The following is a 26963-nucleotide window of genomic DNA, read 5'->3' as shown; positions in this document are numbered from 1 at the left end:
AGTGACTTATGGTTCAGTATAAAGCCTTTGTAAGTACCCGTGGTGCAGCACTTGAGTCATCTTTTCATTAAGAGGATTGCATTACCAAGTTTATTAAAAGACCAAATTTAATGGATGTACTAAAGCTGCTGGTTTACAGTGGGCCTTGCACAAGTAAATGTTAGGAAACAGTAGCACCTTGAAAGAGGCAGCACTCCTTTCTCCAAGGTCAGAAGTGGAATGCACCATTCTGAAGTTCTCATTCATTTAATTCTCCACTGAAGACAACTATAAGGAGTCTTGTAATTTCATTTGAAAGATAAACCTTTTTAACAAGTTGTCTAGATAGGCTAGGAAATATCAAAATATTTGACATCTGATCTTAAATTTATTATAACTAGAATCAAACAGAATGTTAAAAAGAAACTGCCATGTTCTAGTTCCTGAAAGTGATGTATAGCTTTAGAAAACAATCACAGCACCATAGGTATTTTCAGGTGGTTTTGTACAGTTAAATAGCTATAATTAATATATCATGGATTATTTACCCTGATCCAGTAGAAAATATGCCAACACTTATACCACAACATTAAAAGAACCTGTTCCACAGTAAATACCGTTTCAGAAGTGTTTCTACTCACTGCATTTTTTTTTTAAGTTCAGAAAAATGTTTCAGCATTATTTTCATATGTATTCAATATATTCCACATATTCCCAAATGTTACTGCCTGGTGGTGATGTCTTGTAAGTTAATATCCTGCTAACCTCTCCCTCTAATTTCTGTTAACTGGACTCCTACCAACACCTATCTCCTGACCTAACCTGCAGTTTCTTACGGGCATTAAGATGCTCCTTCTCAAGTACCATCTCCCAGGTTTTGTAAAGGTTTAACAGAGAATCCTGTCCTAGCTATACTATTCAGTAAACTCATAGAAAGGGTATTATTAACCATTTAATTATTCAGGGCTGCAGAATCATAGAATCATAGAATAGTTAGGGTTGGAAAGGACCTTAAGATTATCTAGTTCCAACCCCCCTGCCATGGGCAGGGACGCCTCACACTAAATCATGCCACCCAAGGCCCATTCCAACCTGGCCTTGAACACTGCCAGGGATGGAGTATTCACAACCTCCCTGGGCAACCGATTCCAGTGCCTCACCACCCTTACAGTAAAGAATTTCTTCCTTATACCCAATCTAAACTTCCCTTGTTTAACCCATTACCCATTGTCCTGTCACTGCAGTCCCTAATGAAAAGCCCGTCCCCAGCATCCCTATAGGCCCCCTTCAGATACTGGAAGGCTGCTATGAGGTCCCCACGCAGCCTTCTCTTCTTCAGGCTGAACAGCCCCAACTTCCTCAGCCTGTCTTCACACGGGAGGTGCTCCAGTCCCCTGATCATCCTCGTGGCCCTCCTCTGGACTTGTTCCAACAGTTCCATGTCCTTTTTATGTTGAGGACACCAGAACTGCACACAATACTCCAAGTGAGGTCTCACAAGAGCAGATTAGAGGGGCAGGATCACCTCCTTCCACCTGCTGGTCACGCTCCTTTTGATGCAGCCCAGGATATGGTTGGCTTTCTGGGCTGCAAGCGCACACTCCTGGCTCACGTTCATTTTCTCACTGACCAGCACCCCCAAGTCCTTCTCTGCAGGGCCACTCTGAATCTCTTCTCTGCCCAGCCTGTAGCTGTGCCTGGGATTGCTCCAACCCAGGTGTAGGACCTTGCACTTGGCATGGTTGAACTTCATAAGGTTGGCATCAGCCCACCTCACAAGCGTGTCAAGGTCCCTCTGGATGGCATTCCTTCCCTCCAGCGTATAAACCGAACCACACAGCTTGGTGTCATCGGCAAACTTGCTGAGGGCGCACTCAATCCCACTGTCCATGTCACTGACAAAGATGTTAAAGAAGACCGGTTCCAATACCGATCCCTGAGGGACACCACTCGTTACCGGTCTCCAGCCAGACATCGAGCCATTGACCGCAACTCTTTGTGTGCGGCCGTCCAGCCAGTTCTTTATCCACCGAGTGGTCCATCCATCAAATTGATATCTCTCCAATTTAGAGAGAAGGATGTCATGTGGGACGGCGTCGAACACTTTGCACATGTGCAGGTAGCTAACATCAACTGCTCTACCCCTGTCCATCAGTTCCGTAGCCCCATCATAGAAGGCCACCAAATTGGTCAGGCAGGATTTCCCTTTAGTGAAACCATGCTGGCTGTCACCAAGCACCTTGTTGTTTTTCATGTGCCTTAGCATGCCTTCCAGGAGAATGTGCTCCAAGATTTTGCCAGGCACAGAGGTGAGACTGACTGGTCTGTAATTCCCCGGGTCTTCCATTTTCCCCTTCTTAAAAATGGGGGTTATATTTCCTTTTTTCCAGTCGTCAGGAACTTCACCTGACTGCCATGATTTTTCAAATACGATGGCCAGTGGCTTAGCAACTTCATTCACCAGCTCCTTCAGGACCCGCGGATGGATTCCATCAGGTCCCACGGACTTGTGCGCGTTCAGCCAAAGTCTGCTCTCTTGAAGTCCAGGGCAGTGAGCTTGCTGCACGCTCTTCTCACTGTCCTGGGGATCTCAAACTCGACCATCTCATGATCGCTGTAACCAAGGCTGCCCTGGAGCATCACACTTCCAAAGAGCCCTTCCCTGTTGGTGAGCATGAGGTCGAGCATGGCACCTCTCCTTGTCAGCTCCTCTATTACTTGCAGAAGGAGGTTGTCTTCCACACAATTGAAGAACCTCCTGGATTGCTTGTGCCAGGCCGTACCGTCCCTCCAACAGATGTCAGGGTGGTTGAAGTCCCCCATGAGAACAAGGGCCTACAAGCGTGAGGCTGTTCCTATCTGTAGGGTGCTTCATCCACAGATTCCTCTTGATCAGGCGGTCTGTAACAGATCCCCACAGTAATGTCTCCCATCGCTGTTCTCCCTTTAACGCTGACCCACAAACTCTTTGTTGACTAAAAGAAATAGTTTGTTATTTTCAATGCAAGAGCCTGTTAGTTTTGTTTCTGACTGCACTGCCATCTCCCTGCAACATTTCAGATGGGTCTGTGTATCTCTATAAAGCTCAGCATACTTCCTGTGTTGCATCACTACTGCAAACTGTAATATTCCAATATATTTGAAGTACTGCACTATGCACTGTTAAGAACAGCAGCTGTTATTATCTGTGTTAAATTGCAAATTTCAGCTGACTGACATTTTTAATGATGTAGTAGTATTTTAGTGTTTTGAGGTTCTTGCCTTCTGAAGAACAACACAGTGTCTAGCAACTCATGTTAATACATATAGCATTCTTATAATAGATGATTTCACTGGGGAAGGACTATGACATCATTTGTGGCTTGTATTCTGAAAAAGAATTATGTCATGCAAGCTCTCTTCAGAAGTTTTAGATTTTTCCTTTTGCAAGGATAAATGGTGTCTTTCTGTCTTTAAAAAAATATTTTCACAAAATTTAAAATTAGATTTGGGAAAAAGTGCAAGGCATTCATTTTCTCTTTGTTTTTCTGTGAGAGAGATGTAGACTCAAAGGTAGCATGGTTCCATGCAAAACTTTTTATTCCAAAGTTTGATGAAAATCCCATATTATGTGCAATTAGTAATTAACATTCTTCTCAAATGTTAAAGTTATTGTGGCTATAACACTGATTTTTTTTAATTTTTTTTCCAGATGAAACTGTATTAGAAAGATTTAGAGAAGCTTTCCTTCACACCTCTCCTACATCTTTTAACTAAGAAAGCCTTTGGTGTTAATAGGTTCAAATTTGTCAGAATTAGAATTGAAAGGATCTAAATACATATATTTGAAATGTTCTCATCTAAAGCCAACATGGTGTGCAGCTGTATCAGCTGCCCTTCCCACAGTGGTGTAAAGAGCCCCTTAAGTAGATAAGCCCTTGCTAGACAAGTCTCATATTATCATGTTCATAATGAGCCATTGAATATAGGACATAAGACCCCAATACACATACCTGCTAAGAGAGAAGTAGGGACTGGACAACTTCTGTTTATAAAGGGGACAGATAACAGTTTCTCCCAGAAGCCGCATTCCTCTGTGTGGGATAAGATTGGATTGAGGGTGCAGCTGCATCTTAAACTGACCAAACAGTATCAGCCTCACAAGATCCCAGCTGGGCTGCATCCTCCTGTAGTCACAGCTTTGGATTATCAGCAGCCCATCTGCCACTGCACTTCCACTGCCAATTAGATGATATACCCAGGGCTTGGGAGAGCACTTGAATGGTTTACAAGCTGCATGCTGCTAAAGAACCACTGCTTAGTGCCTTCCTTCCCTCAGTGATCACAGAACGCTATTAAATTAGTGTGCTACCAAGAACACTATGCTCCGGGTGTATCTTCGTGCATCCCACTAGTTATTCTATCTATCTGCCTTAAGGGGATGGCCCAATTTCAGCAGCCCCTTAGGAAAACATTAGTTTCTTTCTTACATGACTGAGTATTGCCTATTCTGAGTTTTTAGTCAGTGACTTTTGTTGAGACAGAGTTGTTCTTGTGGAAGAAAAAGAAGATAGACTCCTCTAAAAAGCTGATTAAAAACCCTGTGCAGTTGTTTTGAACTGCTGAGGTATATTGAATATTACAAAGTGTCTTGAAGGAGAAAATTGCTCAAAAAAGTGAAAGACACATGATGGTGTGTAGGGAGTGCAGAAAAAATTGTATATGAGTTTGTGAATGCTCAGTACCAACACTAGGAAATATGTTGTACAGGCTGCTGCCTGTACTGGGATGCAGAAAGTCAAAAATTATCTATTTAAGTACAAAGTGTAGGACTGTGGTTTGAAAGTCAGTTTGAGCAAGGAATGCTGTCTTGTGAAGAAGTACCTCCCACTGCAGGACTCTTCTGCAGGACTCTTCTGCAGGAGATAGGTCAAGATACTTAATCCATCTACCAAAACATCTGTACCAATGCAGTGGAACTTTTCAACAGCAAAAAGCCTTTTGCTGTTCTGTGTTCTATTACTGCGGAGCAGCAAGCCAATGGGTGAGTTGTGTTAGATTAAGCCTAACAAAACCTTTGCTTTTGGTTCTGCACTACACCACTATATATACTTAGTTATGTATTTACATATATGCATGTATGTATATAATATATACAATACATACAACATATTTACATATATTTAAATAGCAAATATGCTAAAGATTCCTTTAAGGAATATTTTGGAGAACTTTAAACAATTTATTTTTACTGTATTGTATGCCCTTATACTGATAAAGCCAAATGCCTTAGTTTGTGTCCGGTGAGAAAGAGATGTATGCAAAGACCTAAATGGCTTGAGGGGAAGATATTTCCTGTATTTAAAACTGCCACGGTTACTATTGCTTTCTATTAACTTGAGCCCATGCAATCCTATAAGTAACTGTTAGACTCATTAGAAACCTGGGAGTTTGTTTCCTCCACTGAGACTTGCAAGACAAACTTTCAATGAAAGTGACAAGTTATTTCATGCAGGAAATACCTGTCCCATACCTCAGGTACTGATGCACTGTGGGGCTAGGGATTTTCTATTTGTGGAAGGAAATGCTTATGTGGCAGATTTACTTTTAAGGAAAGACATTTCCCTGGCCAGGCTTAAGGACTTTAGAATATTATAGTGAATCTCACAGAGAGAGGCTAATGGGCAGAGAGGAGGATGAAACTACCACATAATAGGTACATCTGCCATACAGTTCTGTAATTTCTCATGCTGAGAACACCTCTGAAAATGTGGGGAAAATTTGGTGTGGGGAAATCATCCCAGAACAAATTTACATCAATTTAACACTGCCTCTTGTCTCGGTTTGTGAAAGCAGAGGGATTCTGGGCACCTGTGGTGCACACCACCCATTGGAGTTTGAGGCTTTATTTAAAACTGACAGCTATGGGATAAGAAGGTGTTTTCTTTCATCATTAGCCAGCCTTTTCTAAAATGTTAATTAGTTTCAGGAAGAGAATTTCAAAATCTGTTGTGAATGTATTCCTGTGAAAAGCTTTCGTATTCATGTTGTCTGGCACTGCACATCACACAGCTACCTCCTCCTGAGTAGGCCCCAGTGTTGTCTGTTTAATTCTTTATTCAGATCATATGATAATATAATGGGGGAAAAGAAAAAGAAAAGATGTTGAGACAGAGAAGAAGACTTGCAAAGTCAAATGCAAAATATATCTTTTAAACAATATGTTATAAATACGGTGTTCTTGTACCATATGCAGAGACTGTAATACCCATCTAGACAATACTATGAAGGGAATATATATCTCTGTGAGCTCAATATGACATACACATCTTTCATTCATCTGAATTGTTTCTTTTAAGTCTTATCGCTTAAAATGAAGTCATGTATGCATATTCATTTGCATACAAAAGAACCTCGATATTCTTGTTAACTATAGATAAGTAAAATGGCATATATGCTAACAAAAGAGAAATCGAAGTTCTGTATAAAATTTCATTTACTGTTCTTAATAGAGTTAGCTGAGAAAATGAAATTTCTTTTTATGGGGAAAATAGTATCCTCAGGCAAAAGGAAAGGTCAGGTGTGGAATTTTCCTGTGACCATACATTTCAGAAAAGGATCACTTCAGACACTTCAAATGCTTCATTTCAATAACGTTGAAATAGGGCAATAGAAAGCATGTAAAGTAGTGTAATGTCATTTTATGTTTATGTACAATTAATGTGCCACAAATTAATACAAATCAAACACAATGGCAAATGGAACATTTCATCTTCATTAAAATGAGAATGTGTATATTATTAATACCATATTAGAAAAATGAAATAGAATTTGCCTTTTTTCATTAAAAATTATCACATTCTCATTATGCATTTCAGTATGAATATAACTTAAATATAAATAGCTCTGTAGTGAAAAAGCTTTATTGATAAAAATATATATGCAAGCTTTGCTCCTGAAGTTAGAAAGGTGGTTTAGTACACGTGGCAGAAAAAGGTGGTTAAAAAATGAAATAAATAAATAAAAAGAATCTATATCTTTCATTGTATTTAATTATTTGACTGTATGTAATTTTGCTAGTATTATACTATATTGATTCTGAATGTGCCTCTCAGATGCATTACTATTCCAAAGAAGGGGCGCAGTTGAGAATTTTGTTCTAAATCTGTAATCCTTTAAATCCCTGCAGCTTCCTTTTATAAAAGAAAAAACAACCAACCAAAACCCAAACCAAAGCCAAATCACAAAGCCAACAAACCCAAAACCAACAAACCTATTACCAGGACATTTAATGGGAATCCTAGAATAATTTGTATCAGAAGGGACCATTAGAGATCTTCTTTTCTAACCTCCCACTATAAAGGAGATTTAAACTAAATCAAGTTACTCAGGACATTGTTCAGCAGGGTTTTGAGAACCTCTGAAGATGGAGATCCCACTTCTCTTAGCACCTGCTCCACTGTTTTGACTACCCGGATGATGACAAAATTTTACTTAGATCTAATAGGGATTTCCTGAGTTTCAACTTGTGTCTAGCGTGTCTTAGCCTTTCACCATGTGTGTAGAGTCTAGTTCTGTCTCTATAGTTTTCCATTAGATAATTAAAAACTGCAGTAAGATCCTCTGATGGCCTCCTCTTCTCCAGGCTGAACAAGCCCAGCTCTCTCAGTATCTCCTCAGTCAGGACTGTCAATCAAGAGAGATCCAGGTTCAATTTCCTGTTTAGTCAGGTAATATTTAAAATTCTATTTCCTTTCCTATCAGAAGGTCTTAATCTCTTGGTTGGTCATACGTGGTTTTTCATAGGAAGAACTTTCCAAAGCTTTTAAAAATACACTGTTTTGGAGAGAGTAATTCAAGACTGATCGGATCAGAGTTTGACTTTCTGGTTTAGTCAGCTGAGAGAGAGAGACCTGGGTGCTGGTCTGCTCCTATGTCAAGGACTTTAGGGATATTTTTTTTGTATAATGCAGTCATTTCATCCCTCATCTCCCTATGCTGTTTTCGCTACTCCCAGCTGTTCTGGATCCCTGCAGTTCTCACTATAACAGACCTCTTAACTGTCCAGCTGTCCTCTTTTATTTCTTGAAAGAGAGGACAAGCACATGGCAGTTTATTGTCACTCTGTGATCTTTGGCCTTCAAGCGTTCCACGCAGGCTACTGAGTTCCTCCCAGTTCTTGTAAAGGTTTTGTCATACTTTGGCCTCTCCTGTGTTCTAAGTGCCACCCTGATCCTCATCCTGCAAGTAGTTTCTTCCACATGGCTGCTCTAATCTAAGTAAATCAGTTGGCTAAGTCTTTAGTGAACTGAACAGATTCTTAAGCATTTGCCTTTTAATTCATTTGGGGGTGAAAAAAAAAAGTGTTAATATTCTGTGTATTTTTCCTATACACCCTTACAATTCAGAGGACCTCTAGGTCAATTAAAGATTGCATTCATTATTTCTTGATTAATTTAGGGATCATAAGAATCAAAACACAAATTTAAATTAATATTGCGAAGTTTTTTTGAAGCAAATTCAGAAAATTTGTGGCTTTTAATTTTCCCTTTCTTAATTCAGTTGAGTACCATGGGACATTTTATTGCCTGTTTCTTAACTCACTATAATCAAGGTCGTGGTCAAGATTAGATAATAGTAAATTTTGCAAAATATTGCTGTTCACATCTTGTTACTGGTTTATTCTTCTGTTGGAGAGGCAGGGGGATGTTAGATTTTATTTTTTAAAGTGTGTGAGTGCATTTTTCTGAAGAGCCGGAAATAGCTCAGCCAGGAGCTTTGCAGACACACAGTTTTGCCAAAGCTTCTCAAATTCCTTTTTACTGCCATAGCCTAAAGCCTTCCCTGAAGATCCTGTCAATCATAGTAAAATGCACCGAGGCCTTCCCAGGTGGACAAACAAGAACTAAACTGTAACCACAAATTTAAGACAAGAGTCAGCCCGTTTCAAATAAACGTTGTTACATCAATCTGACACACCATGTAGCTCCCTTTTTTTTCACACTGACAGTCAGTCATCAGCCACTTTGCATCAGCAAAGAAAATCTCTCAGTGTGATGCCTCTTTTGACCTAGAATGTTCTTGTGTTTGGTGCTATAAGCCTCACTTGCAGAAACTCAGATAACCTGATGGAGTCCATGTAAAGCAGAAGCTGAGAAACAAATAGGCAGAGTTTTAAATGGTGTCACTATAACCAAACCTCAAAGCATGTGTCGAATACCTAAATTCAAGAAATAACACTTAGCAGTAAGGGTAGGTGAGCTGTGTCTGTAATGGCAGCTATGCTGTATTTCTCCATCATCCTTTCCTTATTTCCCATTTCCCTCCATATTTTCTATCTCTTTCCTGATCTACTCTATCTTAAGTTATGCTATACTTTAACTGTGAGCTATTTCTGATATTTTGAGAACAGGATGGAGCCAAATAACTTTTTTTTTGCTTTCATCTCATGTGATGCTAATGAATCAACCTACTATAAATAACAATAAAGTGCAAAAAAAGACCATTGAAGTTCTAATATGCAGTGAGTAAAAAGGCAAGTAAAAAGCACAGAAAAGCAAAGCTAGTTTTGTTTATGCTGATATAAATCAAAACCATTTTTCATTAACCTTCACATTCATTTAAAAAGTTTTTACTGATTTTAAAGTCAATTCTTGTAATTGTGTTAAGTGAATCTTCCTTTCCCCCTTTTACTCTTATTCCTTTCTCCTTCTCCCTTTCTATCCAGTCCTGCTAGCAGTGGGATGCCTTCTTGGTCCTCCAGTACTGCTTTTGGTGTTACTGAAAGTGCTTGTAAAGTCTCTGTGGCAGAAATGAAAGACACAGTGAATGAAAGCAGGGAAATGAAATCCTGTGGTATCAGGAACACTGTTTTCAAATTCAAGCAGCATCACAGCATTTTTTTTAAATTCATTCTTTTGTCTTTATCAAAGAATCCAAGAGCACGATAAAAATGAAATTAATAAGAGTACTTGCTCTGAAGCAGGCAGTTCGTAATTAAAACAAAGAGAAGGCATCTAAAAGAAATAACAATAAACCAACACTTTATAAAGTCAGGTAAAAGGGTGTACTCACCCTTAGCGATAGTCAAATATTCATAAGCTCTTCCATACTGTTGTAGCTTTACTTTGTTGGGATGTCAATATGAAATACATGTTGGACATCTTAGGACAAAGAGTAGTTTTATAATCTAATACAGGTTCACATACTAAGAGATCCTAAGCAAGGAACAGCACAATTCAGTGGGATCCTGCCTAGATTTTTCTTTTTTAATTCTCTTGATAATTACTTTTCCCTGTTGTTCTCTAGAACTGCTAGTTCCTGAAGTAGGGACAACTTGTAAAGCATTTTATTGAGTGTTTGCTAGTCCTTGCTGCAAAATGTAGTGCCTTTAAAAATGCTTCTCCTAACTTTATTTCTGTCTGATAGAGTGTTGACAGTACACAGTTTAGTGTCACTGTGAAATTGCATTCTTGAGCATATTACATTTCAATATAAATCATATAAATATGAAATTGAATGACAAGTTTGCTATCACTAATGCCATACCTTGTTTATTTCACTTCCCCACTTGATTTCAATTGCTTCATATTTGTGTCTCGTTCCATTCAGGGAAGATAGAAAGGGTTCAGTGCAGTCTGTTGCTGTTTTGATAAGAAATATAAAGTATAATAAAAGTATTAATTAATTATAATGATAGTTATTTAATATCACCTGAAGAAATTTCCCATTTTGGTTCAATTGGATTTGATATTCAGGTTCCTAAAACTTGTTTAAAACTTGTTTAATATGAAGACTATTTATCAATGAAAAGTAAAATGAATAATGCAGATGAGGCATTGCAGATTCAAGGTATGCCCTAAAAGGATATCCTAAAAACCAGAAAGCAGTGTTTTGAATTTTCTAATGCAAACTAGAATAATACCCAATGTTACCAAATGTGTCTTATTGCAAAAGAGAGGTGGTAGATGAAACCTGGACTAGAGGGCTCATTGCTGAAGACTGAAACAATCACAGTTATTGACGAGGAGTGGCATGTTGTTAAAGACAAAATAATTACAACATAGGTATGAAAAACGTATAAAACCACAATAAACAGGGATTAAGTTAGTTACAGATGTTCTTACGTGCTTCTTGTGGAGAGCTTTTATTAAGCTACATCTTCAGACTAATTGTCACTGAATCAGTGATATTCATTAAATAATTTCAGACAAAAGCACTTTCACCAAAATAATTTTCACCAAAAAATGGTGACAATAGCATTTTCACCAAAGTAATTAATTAATAAATTAATTAATCCTGCCTGGTATATCAATAGTAGCCTAAGCAATGCATAATGGTGAGTAATTCTAAGTGTTAGAAAAGCAAATAAAGTATTTACTACCTGTTTCTTGTATAATCTATGCAGGGATTGTTAATATAATAAAAAAATTATATCAAATTTTGAATTAAAAGTCCACCAGACTTAACATCATGTCTTTGACTGCGGCCAGGGACAAACCTGTAAATAAATACAGGAACAGAGCAAAGATAAGTTAATGTATTCACTGTCCTCTGCTCAACCCTTAATCAATTATTCTTTTGCTGATATTTACTTTTGGTATCTGTAGGGTCCTGTGGTGATGTGTTCTGTAATTATCTGGCTTGTGTGGAAGCATTTACCTTCATATTTAAAAAAGTTCTGTATACCTTCTGGTTCTTGTTCTTATATTGCTGAGAAATAGTACTTCTTTCTTAATTTCTTACTTTTCCCCATGCTTCTTTTTTATATTCCCAGTTCAACTGCCTCTTTTTAAAACTGGGAACTCCTTATCTGTATTGAGCACTACTACTGTTCTGTAGGATCTTTTCCTTAGATCTTCCTGTCACCTCTCTGTGTATGTTCTCTACTTTCAGAAAACCATTTTTTGGATATACAGATAGAATCACAGAATGGTTTGGGTTGGAAAGGACCTTGAGATCTTCTAGTTCCACCCCTGCTGCCATGGGCAGGGACGCCTCACACTAGACCATGCTGCCCAAGGCTCTGTCCAGCCTGGCCTTGAACATTGCCAGGGATGGAGCACTTACCACTTCTTTGGGCAACCTGTTGCAGTGCCTCACTGCCCTCACAGTAAAGAACTTCTTCCTTATATCCAGCCTGAACTTCCCCTGTTCAAGTTTGAACCCATTACCGCTTGTCCTATCACTACAGTCCCTTATGAAGTCCCTTCTCCAGCATCCCTATGGGCCCTCTTCAGATACTGGAAGGCTGCTATGAGGTCTCCACACAGCCTTCTCTTCTCCAGGCTGAACAGCCCCAACTTTCTCAGCCTGTCTTCATACGGGAGGTGCTCTGGTCCCCTGATCATCCTCGTGGCCCTCCTCTGGACTTGCTCCAGCTGCTGCATTTCCTTCTTATCTTGAGGACACCAGAACTGCACACAGTACTACCAGATTTCTTTCCTTAATTGTTTATAAAGTCATATAGACCTAGTATTGTGTGCATATAGTTAGAATTTCTTTTTCCCATATGCATTACTTCATATCTGTCAACACTGATTTTCCTTCTTAAGTGAATATACAGTCACATCACATCACATCATCACATCATCATCAGGGTTGGAAGGGACCTCTGGAGATCATCCAGTCCAACCCCCTGCCAAGGCAGGCCATCCAGAGCAGGTCACACAGGAATGCATCCAGGTAGGTTTTGAATGTCATCAGAGAGACAGAGACTCCACGTCAGTCACTCTATGTCATGAGATAAATTTGTAACTTTTTTACTCTATTTTTTTTTTACTATAAATTAAAAATTGTTGTACAAAAACATTGTGGACAGCAATGTTGTTCAGCCATTTCCTAGATCAGTGCATGGCGAATAATACACATCCCAACATGCACTTTTGTAGAATGCCCACTAGTAATGTATCTCTGTTGAGGATCATTTAGTTCTACCCTTGGTGGTTTTTATCTTTTTAAATAGCTATTATTTTATGAAGGATCATTGTGACTGTAGTTTATATTCTTTCAGGGATGTGGTGATCAAAATATTAAAAGCTTTCATAACTACAGCTGTACCACACCAGAGGCTTGCATTAAAGCCCCTAATCCTTTCTTCGTCTGAAAGTGTTCACAAACAGAGAAGTAAAATTTGAAACAATATGTATGTAGGAAAGAAGAAGATATTTTATTTAAAGTTACAGTAAGTGAAATAGTTCATAGAATTAATTAAAGGAAAAAAATAGTGAAATCCCTTTAGCCATACTATTACAAATTTCATCTCACTGTGTTTATATATCACACTGCTAATGTGTTTCAGGAGCTGTGCAAAGTAACAGCATCTTGTTTTTCCTTTCTTTGCTTGGAAGAAAGGAGGCATACTGATACAAAAAGGAAAGTACCACTCATTTTGGAATTGTGAAAAAGGAAGTGAGTGCTTTTGCCTGATTCAAATAAATATGCTTTTCTCACCAAATTCCTAATTATGCTTTACTTAACTGTTTCTAAATTAAAATGGAAGGCATATTCCTTTCAGAGCTTAGTTGGTTCCAGGTATCAGTCTAGTCACCATTTATTATTTTTTATTTTTATTTTTACTATTTACATCCTCTAACTATGATAGTATCCCATTGTGCCTTGTGCTTTATTCCTAGTGCTTTACAAACACGAAGGTAAAAGGCAAGCTAGGTCCCAAAGAGGTTGTTATTAAAGTCAAGACAGGAGAGAGAAAATGTATACAGGTAAGCAGATGGGAAATGAACCAAATAGAGGCTGATAATGTAGCAGCAGCTTAGTTATTGGCTTTGTTCTGTTGGAGAGTTTGAGGGAGAAATCACAGAGAAAGATGATTTTTATGAAGTTATTGAGTCAGGTGTGAAATAGCTTTATAAGGTGATGCTTTCAACTAGAAGGGACTGCACAGGCGAAGATGCAGCATTTAAGAGTCTCATGTTGGCAGACAAAACTGGGGAAAGATTGTGATGAAGCCTCTAGCTTACTATTTTCTTAGGCTGATTTTATTAATATTTGTAACAAAACAGAGTAAACAATACCCAAAATCTCACGCCATTTTTGAGGGGAGTCTATATGTTTTTCTGCCCTGTATTTTCCTGTATTTTTACCATTAGACCAGCTCACTTCTCGACATTTCTTGTGCCTTAAACTACCAACAGTTCCTAGCCAGTCTCGAGATAGTTCTGAATATCAGGCTTCTCTTTTCTGAGACTAATACAGTATATTCTCTTTTTTCAGATAGTGATGGTAACAGCATTTGGGTGATAAGCATTTTGCTTTCCCTCCGTAAAGAATTTCATCCTAGGTAATCATCTGGGAGCTTCCATCTGTTTTATTTTTAACTCTGGTTGTAGATCTCTTTTCCTTTAAGAAGGTGGAAACATCAGAGAGTAGCTAGCAGTCTTTTCTCTGAGTGAAGATGATCAAATATTTAAGTCTTTTTTTCCTCCAAATTTACTTCAAATCTAAGAGCATGAGGGGTTATGGTGATGTGAAGTACTATGGTTTTACACGTTTCTTAAATCTTGTATAGCTTGGAGTCTCCCAGGGATTGAGAGATCCAAGGAACGGATGACTTTCAGAGACTGCAGCACTGCAACACTTCCAGCAATATCTGAAAACTGCAGATGCAAAAAATTTTATATTCAGCTAAAATTTACTTGACTGAGTCCACTGGGTGTTTTTGTTCACAGTACGAAAGTCTGGCTGCTATCGCTCTCTTCCTGTAACAGTTGTTTCAGGTTTGAACTTTTCCCACAAGACCTATTTCTGGAATTAGATTCAGATTGAGAAGTACTGTACAGTTGTTACTGTCATAAAAACAATCTGCTATAGCTGTACTATGGGACCAAACCCCAAAATTAAGGAAATGAGAAAATGTTAGTGTAATTTCTTTAAGAAAATTAGCTGTCTTTTTATAAAATTCAAGCTTCGTGTTGTTGATGTAATAAGCAAGAACTCTGGCTTTCTTTGCGAAGGATACCATTTTTACTGTAAAATAAAACATGTAACAGCAGATGTTTGAGATGTGCACCTTACAGAGCATGGGTCTTTTCTGCAATCTCATTGAGGGACTGGTATCATATATTCTACCATGTCATGGATTTTCAGATATGGATCAGTATCACTACAATTTTACCCAGGTCAATTCACCTAGTAACTTTTCTTTAAAAAGCTGTTTAGGAAGATTTGTTACCTCTTCATTAGTACATTGTTGACATGCAAGAGTTCTTAGATAAAGTGCTGAGCTTGTGACATTGACAGCGATTAAAGGTTTTGTGAATAGAGATAGTACTCACAAGTCCAGTGATGGGCAGGGGAAGACCACTGTGTACTGCAGTCTCCTGGCTTAGTGAGTATGAGATAAGAGACAACAGCCAGGTAGAGGGGGAACATGGGGAGACTCAAGGCAATACTGATCAGCTTAGTGAGCAATAATATCAATACTTTGCAAAGTGCGTCTGCAGGCAGAGATTTGAAACAGAACAGTGAATTATTGGTAAGAAGGTTTACGAAAAGCTTCTCCCATGCAATGTGAGGGAATTTCAAGCATGTGCCTGCTTGAAAATCTAGTTAACAAAGAGAAAGGCTTTGAGAGTTAGCAAAAGTTGGTTATGCTTGATGCAGTAGGCCTCTAGAAGAAGGAGGAAACGCAAGATAATAAGCTCCTGTAGGTTCTAGTTGAAGATAGCTAAAACATCTCTTTGCCAGATGGATATGAGCTGGCTCATTATGTTTTCCACAGAGGAAAAGTCATTGAATGAACATATATGAGAAGATCAAAGTCTATGGAGCTGTTACTTCTGTATAGAAACTATACCTTGAAAATACTATACAGATGGAATCTGGAAAATGAAGGCTGCTTGCAAAACCAAGCAAGGAGAAGGGCTTGGTCTAAGACAAAACCACAGGTCAGGAATACAAGACAAATAGGCATGGGATCCACCATCATCAGAATCACAGGCATCTCACAGATGTCGAAATAAAAATCAAGTTTTGAACATGTTATTTTGTGATGGTAGCTAAGCATAACTCTGGGGGAGACAGAGTGAGATTTTAGTTTAGACAGAAATAGATGTGGAAAAAAGAGATACATGCATCTAAAGCAGTTCTATAGCTTAATGAATCACTATTACAGTATCAGAATCAAGACCTTGTCTCAGACAGACCACGCCTGCTGAGAAACAACTATTGTGACTAATTCTCCTGAAATGAAGAGTGACAGAAAATAGTCTTCGGAAATGCAATTCAATTTAAAATGCCACTTACTTGTAGAAAGTGTGTTGAGAAATCAAACTGTACAGTATGCTATAAGCCAGTTAGCTGTATTATATGATGTCTCAATGAAACAGCTCCAGACAATTCTACACATGAAGTGAAAATCATTACTGATTTGTCAATTCCAACAAAATCTTCTCTGATTTTTATTTATGGATATGAACTGAGATAGCCTCTGATAGAGTAGCTCACACCACCTTTGTATCCAAGTAGTCCCCTTTAATTCAGTGGTCATCCCAGAGGATTAAAGTGCTGTTCACCGTAAGTCAGGGCATTGGCGACTATCGCTTGATTATCAGATGCCATCAAAAGACGTGAGTGCGAAATCAATTTAAGTTTCTAGAAATGCAGCAATAATTTTAAATGTTACTTAATAATATGGTTACAAACTACAGTACTGATCTGAGAAACATGAAGATTATGTCTGCTCACTGAATGTTTTCTTTTCTTTTTTTCCTCAACATTCATTTCTCAAGAAAATTGGCTAAAAAGCGGAAAGAGACATTGAGTAGTACACGGCAGGAAATGACAGTGATGGTGAATTCAATGGATAAAAGCTACAATGAGCAAGGCACCAACTGTGACGAAGCTTTCTCTTTCATGGACACACACAATTTAAATGGGAGATGTAAGTTTTTTCTTTTCTTGTCCTTTTTTCTTTTTTTTTTTTTTTTTTTTTTGGAAGGTAGAAGAAAGGTGCAAATGGTTTTTAAAATATTCCTCATTTCCCAGTCATGGAAAATCCATGGGACCCAGCGTTTCCCACTGTGCAGCACATAACAGTGTGTATTCGAATGAGCAAGACAGTCAGACATCAAGAACAGACTCCTTTAAAAATAACAGGGATAATTGAGCTTTTTTTCTGTCCATCCTTTTCTTCTGCAGAAGAGCAAAGACATTACTGAAACAGCTGTTGTTTTTTCCTTTCTCCATTCTCTATTATGTTCAAAATTTTGTATCATTCCTGCTGTCCCAAGCCCTTCAAATGCTTCTCCTGCTCACGTCTTCTTCTTCTTTTTTTTTTTTTTTTGTAGGTGAAATTTATTTTTGAATGCCATAACTTAATAATGGTGATCTGATTGTCTCATTATGTCCAATTCTAGATGATGCTTTTTCTGTTGCTTGCACAAAGGCTGAACTCAATGGAATTATCTGTTCTGAAATTTCGTAAGAAATTCTGTATGTCCTGGGTATTCCTGGATCTACCCTGAAAAGAAATAAAATTTGGGATATAAAATTTCCTGTATTAAATTTTAGTCAAGGACTCACTCATGTCTTGGGGTTACCACTAAGATAAGACCAGGAAAACCAGTAGTTTTTTATAATAGTTAAAAAGAATAAAAGAAAGAATGTCTATGTTTGAAAAACTCTGTTGGTTTTGTAGTTCTTAAGGAACCTCAGTTTTTCTTTTGGTTTTGAACATCTTCAGAATTTTTCAAAGATTGAATTTTGTTTCAAGTACTAACAGTATATGAGGCCCAAATCTCACTCTTTAATAATATGCTTAAGAACTTACCTTTGACAAGCTCAATTGAACAAAAACTGTGAGATTTATACAGTGAGACTTCTCTCAGCAGCATTAGGCTTAGAATTTGCAATGTTAATTTGTGTTTGAAATTTGTACTTTTGAAATTGCTTTGAAAGAGATCTTTTAAAATCTGGCTTGCCTTTCTAGTGAGAATATAGCATTGCAGTTAATGAGATTACTTCTGTGAAGATATCAAGAGGTTTGACTTCATCTTCCATCATCATGACGTAGTTTTTCTGTAGTGTTACTGAATAAGCACCAGCAACCAAACAAGCTGCAGAGTTCCTGAGAGTAAATCAAGTTATATAAACCACCTTAAACCAGTTTGAAATTATTGGCATAAGTATTTTGTATCACATGAGGGTTAGACTTCCCATAAGATAAGTGGTCACCAGAAGAAGCAGTCTGACAGTCTTTAGAAATACTTTGTGTAAGGCCTTGTACTCAAGAGATTTAGAACATTCCTGCTTCCTAGTAAGGTTTATCAGTCTGGCTGCATTCTGCAAATCTAGCCAGTCTTATTAGCTGCAGCAGCCCTGACCTCAACTGATCTCTGCATTCAGACCCAAATGGAGTCCCACTCTATTTTTTCCATCCAGTGATTCAGGAGACATAATTAAAGGAAAGTAGTCTCAGATATATTCATTTATATGACAAGTGATAACTGCCAGCATTATTTAAGCGGCTTTTCAGATAGCTCCATCTTAACAAGGGCTGGCAACTGTATGCCATAGAAGATCAACTGGAAAAAAAACGGATGAAAGCCAGCAGGAGTAACCTCACTCCTTATCCAGCAGATCCTGTCTTCCTTAATTCAAGTTTTGTTTTACAAATTACTGTTTGTCTGTTTATCGGTATCCAGAATGTGCTTACATTCACTGATTTTGAGCTGTGTAGACAAGCAACTGAGGCTGAATTTGCAATGAGTTTTGCTTAAAAGCCTTTATTGACTCTTTGGCTGAACATCCTGTAAAATGTTGTGATTAACTCCCACCTGTTAAATGTATCTGTTTTTACAAAAGTAATTCACATGGTCTTTGCATGCCAGGGAACAAACTGAACTTAATTTGTTGCATTGAGCTTTCCCATAGGTTTTACAAATGGTTAAATGATTAAATACCAATGTGAGCATTGATCTATGTATAACTTTGAAAGTGATTGTTAAACAAAGAGGCATATTCAGAGCATAATAGTAGCTGTGTACACATTATCCATCTGTCTGAGCAAATAAAAAAAGAAGGGAGAAGAAAAAATGAACGATAGTGGAATATTTGCAGTATTTATAGTATTTACCCTATTATTAATTAAACTTATTAGATCAAAGCGTCTGTCAAAAACACCTGTCATCATAGTATCAGTAGTATCAGTAGCATCGCTATTCAGTCTCATCTTGTGATTTAAGCAGTAGATTTGTTATCACTGATCAAAATGCTTTCCCTGATGACATTTCTTTTTAGAGAATTGATCAAATTCAGTGAGCTTTTTTATTCACTAGGCATACCTGGTTTTCCCCAGGTCCTGATTCCAGCCCGACAAACACAACAGGACAGACTCTAAACAACCAAGTCAATCACATGCACTGCATCACTCAGCTTAAATAGCCCTGTATCACTTTGCTGCCACTAACCACCTTTGTTTCTCTTTGCAGCTGTATCTTCACCATCTTCATTTACAATGAAAACTAACACATTGAGCACAACAGTGCCTAATTCTTATTACCCAGGTAACTGATTTTTTTCTTGGTTTCCACCCCATATAGACCTTTTCATAATAGAAGCACATACAATTATGTTCTTATACTTCTTGACATAGAAATTTAATACATACATAAGCAACATACTGATTGCTTACAGTAGCTTTCTGAAAGAAAACTCAGGAACACTTATCAACCATTTACTGTTCTCTCTCTTTTTACCTTTTCTGCATTGACCTGCTTATGATGTATGACAGATCCATTTGTGCCAACTGCAATTTTAGGTGAGAACATTTCCCTTTATCCAAGTTTATTGCTGAAGTTATTTAGAAAGTCACAGTTCTCGGGGTACAGACAATAGTATGTAAAAAGCTGGAGTTTTATACTAAGGGGAGATGTGGTAGGCTTGGCTACACTGAGAATGCTAAGGACACTATCAGGCTTGATTACTACTGTTGTAGTGCAAGTCAGGGGAGACGAGAAATACTTCTAACAAGTGGATTTGCGAGGAAATGTTTATGCATGTATTTGGAGTGATACAAAAGAATTTGATTATTGCAGCAATTGATACAGTTTCCCTCTTTTTTTCTTTTTCCATTTTATCTCAGAACTGAAGATGTCACTTCTTAAATATAACATTTTTTCCTAATTAGACTATTCATGATACAGAAAATCAGACAAAATACCTTTTTGTCCATCCAGCAGCTATCATTTCTTCTCACAATACCGCACAGTTTCTGACATGCTTGTCAAAATGAAGTTTCAGAGGAGAGATGGTATTTTGAACAGCTAAATAACATGAGACTTAGAGTATATAGTTTATTATGCATCAGGTGTCACGGGAACGAAATCTAGGAAAACCTGGGGAATCTAGGGAAACCAGCAATTGTCCAATGTCAGAAAGAGAGGTTTCTGCACAGTGATAAAACAATAAGCATGAGGCGCTATTGCATTTCCAATGCTTAAATAACTCTTAACTGCTTTGTGGCTTGTCTTCATTTACACCTCCTTCCCATGCTAACTTCAAACTAAACAGAGAGATATTTTGGTTTTTTTAAGTAAGAAGTCAAAATGTAACAGTGCACTGTAGCAAGAATTCACACTCCAATGTTAAGCCTCTTTACTCTTTTTACAACGGCTGATGTGGTTACAACAAATATTTTTCTTTCTCCTCCTTTTTCTTCAAATCAGTGTAAAAAATGTTAGACCTCTTAACTGATTCCTGCTCTTAAATTGCAAGTTAAACAGGCTTAAGTAGAATGAAGCATATAAGAAGTTTAGGAAGGTGATCTTGAAAATTTGTTATTGCAAAATAATATTTAGCACAGTGCATTTCAGCGTGATAACTTGGAGAAGGAACTTATGCGTTTTTATACATTATGTAAATCTGGAAGAAGGTAATGGTAGTGACTGTAACAATGTAATAATCTGCATGCAAATGAAATTTGCAGTGACTTTTAACTGCCTGAGATTTTAGGGGTTTTGCGTGTGTGCTTTAGCATTCATTCAGCACTTCATCCAGTAGATGTTCTTTCTGACCTTGTGCGTGGGCAAGGAGAAAAGTACTATTATCAGGAGAAAAACTCTGAGATTTCCTATCTCAATTACTAGGTTTTAGTTAATGGTTTCTCTGATTTAAATTTTTTTTGTGATCCTTTGCAATTTAATAGAGATGGTAAACGTATTTGTTAGCTTTTTTTTTTTTTTTTCTCCACAAGAAATAATCTCTAAGCGAGTAATTCAAATATCACACAAACACACACTGAGAAATAAAATTCTTTGCTTTTACTAGGTCTTTAAAATCTGGGATTAGTTAAATATGTATTTTATGGTCTGCTACGGCAATCTGTCCATACTCATCTCAGAAAATCAGCCAATAATTTCACCGTGGAAAATTAATGTTTTTGTAAGCTTACATGTAAAAAAATTAGTACCCTTTTATAACTGGTGTTCTATTCAGACCAGTGGTGTTCCATTCTCCCAGAATGTTTTTATGACTGCTTGTATAGGAATAGTGTTTTATCTGAGGTAAATCGAATTAGCTATGCTTGAGTCAGTAGAGGAATATAGAAATTAACAAGATATGCTGTGTTTTAATTGCAAATAATACCTGCTCTTGCTATCTTCCAAACTCCAGAGAAATTGTGTTAGACTACGGAATCAAGGCTGTAGTTAAAACTAAAGGAGCTTTAAACGCTTTGGATAATGGTGGCTGAATTTATAGATGAGTGTAGATCATATTTGTCTAGTATCAACTAGAAACTGGAGAGCGTCTCAGCCCTGAAAAGATATTGGGCTGGGTTTCCAGCTACCTTCCATGCCATGTGTTCATATAACTAGTAAATAAATATATTATTTACTAAGTGTTGTACAGCTCTATGAGAATGAGTAAGTGGAGAGTAGAACAACTGTAGCTGTAGGAGTATTTAAGCTGGACAAAATTCCTGTTGCATCTGATCGCTGCATCTGAAAGAGGTCACCCTGTGAAAAACAGTGGACTGTTATGCCTGAAAGGCTCACGCTACAGTGCTCAAAGGCAAAGCAAAAATTATGGGGCTCCTAATGTATGATATAAAACAAGGATTGAAAGCACTTTATTTAAAACATCTTAAAACATCACTCCCAAAGAGAAAAAAAAATAGTATTAATGGAGGTAAAGTAATAGAGAGAGAAAAATCAGTCTAAAACAAAGGAGCTCATAGGAAAGAGATTCATAAAGATTAAACTGCTGTTTTCGTAGTACAAGACCCTGTTAAATGCCTTCATCTTAGTTACTAACAGTCTGTGTTACAAGGAATTCTGTAGGTTGCAAAAAAAATCCCCAAGTTTTCTAGCCTGTTTCTAAATTTGAAATAAGCCACATAAAAAATCATTATCAACTTCCTATACTTTTTTTGTCTTTTGTGTCTTAGCCACCTTGTAGTTTTCAGGTGCCATTTCAACAGCAACATATTGTACCTACACTTGTATACCACGCTTCATACCATGCATCCCAAGGTGCTTTGCAGTAAAATTTAATCACACATTAGAAAAAGTTGTCAAACTTTCAGCAAAAGATGAATCACTTTCCTCTGCATTCGATCAGGTTAGCAAACTTGACAGGAAAGGTAGTGAAATTCCCATACTAATACCCATAAATTTTTCTTTGTAATTTTTGGTTTAGGTTTTAAATGCATAGTTCATATTGACTGTATGCTCACCGAGGAACAGTTTTTATATGTCTTAGTATAAGTGGGAATTGAGAGAGCCTAAAATCATCCTTGAAATACGCTTTCTTGAGCTCTGTGGCTTTAACATCCATTTTCAGTGGTTTATCTAAGACCAGAAAGGTACCTTTAATGAGGTGAGGTAGTATTTTTTGTATGTACATGAGAACCTGGGACCTTTTCATACTGAGTATCTGCAGAACTTTCCGCTATAATGCCTAACTTATGAATGTAGAAATAGTATTTTAATACTTCCCTTCCATACAGCATATTTTACAGAGTATTAATTTTTAAATAAGTATAGTATTTTAATAAACCCCTTGCGGTGTTTAATGTGCAGCCATTGAGGAATAGCTTGGATAAGTCAAAGCACCACTTTTCAAATTTCAGCTAAAAATCAAAAATTCATTGAGATATATAAAATTATTATTTGGGTAAACAGAAAATATATTTATGATGATATTTGGACCTTAGAATTGGGGTTGTTTTTTTTCTCTTGTCGGGTCTGAACAAATTTTTTTAAGTTCCACCTAAGCAGGAAGAAAGTCATATTGCTTCCTTTGGTAGCGTGCACTTTCACATCTGTCTATTTACTGCTAAGTATACATTTTGATCTCAGTAGCATCTATGTGAATTCACCCATAGTAAGATAACTTGGTTTCATTAGATTTATTTTATACTGTGAAACTGAGATCAGAATCTGACTCATTTAGGAAACCACTCTGTAAAGACTAAATTACAAACATAAAATTACCTGTAATTACTAATGTAGTACTGTTGCTTATGCCCTGTTTCCTTTTTCTCCTCCTCTTTTTTTCTCCTGATATGTATCTTCTTAAAAGTGCCAATCAATGGTAAGTTGCCCATTTGCCCCATGGAAGAGATGTGGAGGGTTGGGAGAGTATGTGTCTCATAAAAATTTTAACCAGCCCACTGGGTTCTCCTGTTTGTTGGCTTGCATGTCAGTTGACATATAACATTCCGTGCCTAATGTGAAAGCTCATGATATACCATGGTCCCAAAGCATGTTCAGCAGCCAGTCAAGACATTTTTCCTTATCAGATGATCCTTTGCATTTGTCCTCTTGCAGTTCATCTCCAAATGTTGTCTCAGTTCTACATTTCCATTGCAGTCCTAGCTTGATAAAACCATAAACCATTTTGTGCATCTTTTTATTTTGCTCACTCCAAACATTTGCTCTAAATTCGCAGTGTGAAATATAGCACTTCAGTAATTAAAGAATACAAGTCCAATTTCATTTCATGGGGACTTGTTGAAGTTTCAGAATGAAACTTCTATGCAGTTTAGAACCAAATGCCTGATTTAAAACCTGCTTGTAATAAGCTAGTGATATTTAAAACAATATTAGAGTTCGGACTGCTCTGCAATGCTCAATGGACTTTGCATCATTACAATTAGTCTTGCGATTTTCCCTGTGTAAACTGCTCCATGGATTTACTGTTCTTCTGGTGTAGCCTTCACAGACAAAAACAATACTGATGGTGTCAGATTTCTGTCATTCCTCTAGAAATCTGTGTAAGTTATATATCTATTAATAAGTGAAAATGAGCCAGTACATGATGAGTTACTCTTGTTCTAGATGAAACCCATACGATGGTCAGTGACACAAGCAGCCTGGTCCAGTCCCATACCTACAAGAAGCGAGATCCAGTGGATGTTCCCTACCAGACTGGACAGCTTCATCCAGCCATCCGTGTAGCTGACTTGCTACAGCACATCACCCAAATGAAATGTGCAGAAGGCTACGGATTCAAAGAGGAGTATGAGGTAAGTGTCAGGTCTAATGATCTGATTATTGTGTCTTCTGCACTGTTGGCTTTTCTGTCTGCTACCTGCACCACAGAACAGGAAAAATAATTACTCAGCCAAGTAATCCAGCTGCTGTGTGAGGGAAGATACTGATGGGAAAGATCATCTCTGTAGTGAGGAAATCTTCTGATTGTAACCAGCCAGAATGAGGAGTGAGACATAAAAACCTTTCTCGGAAATCTCTGCCTAATTCTAATCACAGAATCACAGAATCACAGAATCCCAAGGGTTGGAAGGGACCTCAAAAGATCATCTAGTCCAACCCCCCTGCAAGAGCAGGGTAACCTACAGTACATCACACAGGAACTTGTCCAGGCGGGCCTTGAATATCTCCAGTGTAGGAGACTCCACAACCCCCCTGGGCAACCTGTTCCAGTGCTCTGTCACTCTTACAGTAAAGAAGTTCTTCCTGATGTTAACGTGGAACTTCCTATGTTCCAGTTTACACCCATTGCCCCTTGTCCTATCACTGGATATCACTGAAAAAAGCCTAGCTCCATCATCCTGACACCTACCCTTTACATATTTGTAAACATTGATGAGGTCACCCCTCAGTCTCCTCTTTTGCAAGCTAAAGAGACCCAGCTCCCTCAGCCTCTCCTCATAAGGGAGATGTTCCACTCCCTTAATCATCTTTGTGGCTCTGCGCTGGACTCCTTCAAGCAATTCCCTGTCCTTCTTGAACAGAGGGGCCCAGAACTGGACGCAATATTCCAGATGCGGCCTCACCAAGGCTGAGTAGAGGGGGAGGAGAACCTCTCTTGACCTACTAACCACTCCCTTTCTAATGCACCCTAAGATGCCATTTGCCTTCTTGGCCACAAGAGCACGTTGCTGGCTCATGGTCATCCTCCTATCCACCAGGACCCCCAGGTCCCTTTCCCCTTCACTACTTTCCAGCAGGTCAACCCCCAACCTGTACTGGTACATGGGGTTGTTCTTCCCCAGATGCAAGACTCTACACTTGCCCTTGTTAAATTTCATCAAGTTTCTCCCCGCCCAACTCTCCAGCCTGTCCAGGTCTCGCTGAATGGCAGCACAGTCCTCTGGTGTGTCAGCCACTCCTCCCAGTTTTGTGTCATCAGCAAACTTGCTGAGGGTGCACTCAGTTCCCTCATCCAGGTCATTGATGAAAATATTAAACAGCACCGGTCCCAGCACCGACCCCTGAGGGACTCCACTAGTCACAGACCTCCAGCTAGATTCTGCGCCATTGACCACAACTCTCTGCCTTCTTCCTTTCAACCAGTTCTCGATCCACCTCACTACTTGATCGTCAAGCCCACACTTCCTCAGCTTATCTATGAGGATGCTGTGGGAGACAGTATCAAATGCCTTACTGAAATCAAGAAAAACTACATCTACCGCTCTACCATCATCCCTCCACCTAGTCACTTCCTCATAGAAGGCTATAAGGTTGGTCATACATGACTTCCCCCTCATAAAACCATGTTGGCTGTTCTTAATGACCCCCTCATCCTTGATATGCCTAGTGATGGAGTCAAGAATAAGTTGTTCCATCATCTTTCCAGGGATGGAGGTAAGGCTGACCGGTCTATAATTACCCGGGTCCTCCTTCTTGCCCTTCTTATAGACTGGTGTGACCTTTGCCATCCGCCAATCCTCAGGCACCTCGCCCGTTTCCCACGACTTACCAAAGATGATGGAAAGTGGCCTAGCAATGACCTCCGCCAGCTCCCTCAGCACCCGTGGGTGCATTCCATCCGGACCCATCGATTTACAGATGTCCAGTTTGCATAGCTGATCCCTAACCCAATCCTCATCTACCAAAGCAAACTCCTCCTTTGTCCTGACTCCTTCTGGGGCTATAGAAATCCGGGGCCCTCGGGGAGAGTCTGCAGGAGTAAAGACAGAGGCAAAGAAGGCATTTAGCACCTCTGCCTTCTTTATATCCTCTGTCTCCAGGGTACCCACTTCGTTTAGCAGTGGGCCTATATTGCCTCTTGTTTTAGTTTTATTTGCTATGTGTTTGAAGAAGCCCTTTCTATTGTCTTTAACCCGACTAGCAAGATTGAGTTCCAAGGAGGCCTTAGCTGTCCTAATTGCCTCCCTACATCCTCTAACAACTGTCCGATATTCCTCCCAAGCGGCCAGCCCCTCCTTCCATAATCCATAGATTCTCCTTTTCCACTTGAGTTTGCCCAGCAGCTCCTTGTTTAACCACGCCGGTCTCCTAGATCCCTTACTTGACTTCCTACTCATTGGGACGCTCCGATCCTGAGCTTGGAAGAAGCGGTCCTTGAATGCTAACCAACTATCTTGAGCCCCTTTACCGCCTAGTACACTTTCCCATGAGACTTCCCTTAGCAGTTGACTGAAGAGGCCAAAGTTGGCCCTTCGGAAATCCAGAACTGTGGCTTTGCTAGGTATTCTATTCCTCCCACACAGGATCCTAAACTCCACCATCTCATGGTCACTGCAGCCAAGGCTGCCATTGACCGTCACCACTTCGACC

The 26963-nt window shown here is 38.6% G+C and overlaps 1 protein-coding gene across 10 annotated transcripts in view; it reads left to right on the top strand.

Annotated features, from left to right (window-relative positions):
* Window positions 1–26963, top strand: part of PTPRM (protein tyrosine phosphatase receptor type M) — a 470168-nt gene that overhangs the window by 352904 nt on the left and 90301 nt on the right. For 5 of the 10 annotated variants that reach the window (XM_065668020.1, XM_065668018.1, XM_065668015.1 and 2 more), the window contains 4 exons: window positions 16707–16858; window positions 19407–19481; window positions 19709–19735; window positions 24258–24445. In XM_065668020.1, coding sequence (XP_065524092.1) covers window positions 16707–16858; window positions 19407–19481; window positions 19709–19735; window positions 24258–24445 — 442 coding nt within the window. The remainder of the gene's footprint in view (window positions 1–16706; window positions 16859–19406; window positions 19482–19708; window positions 19736–24257; window positions 24446–26963) is intronic. The other 5 variants (XM_065668021.1, XM_065668016.1, XM_065668014.1 and 2 more) reach the window with 2 other exon arrangements.

This window comes from Lathamus discolor, chromosome 2 (genome assembly GCF_037157495.1).
Source record: "Lathamus discolor isolate bLatDis1 chromosome 2, bLatDis1.hap1, whole genome shotgun sequence".
Taxonomy (NCBI): Eukaryota; Metazoa; Chordata; class Aves; order Psittaciformes; family Psittacidae; genus Lathamus; species Lathamus discolor.
This window is presented reverse-complemented; position numbering and strand designations above follow the sequence as displayed.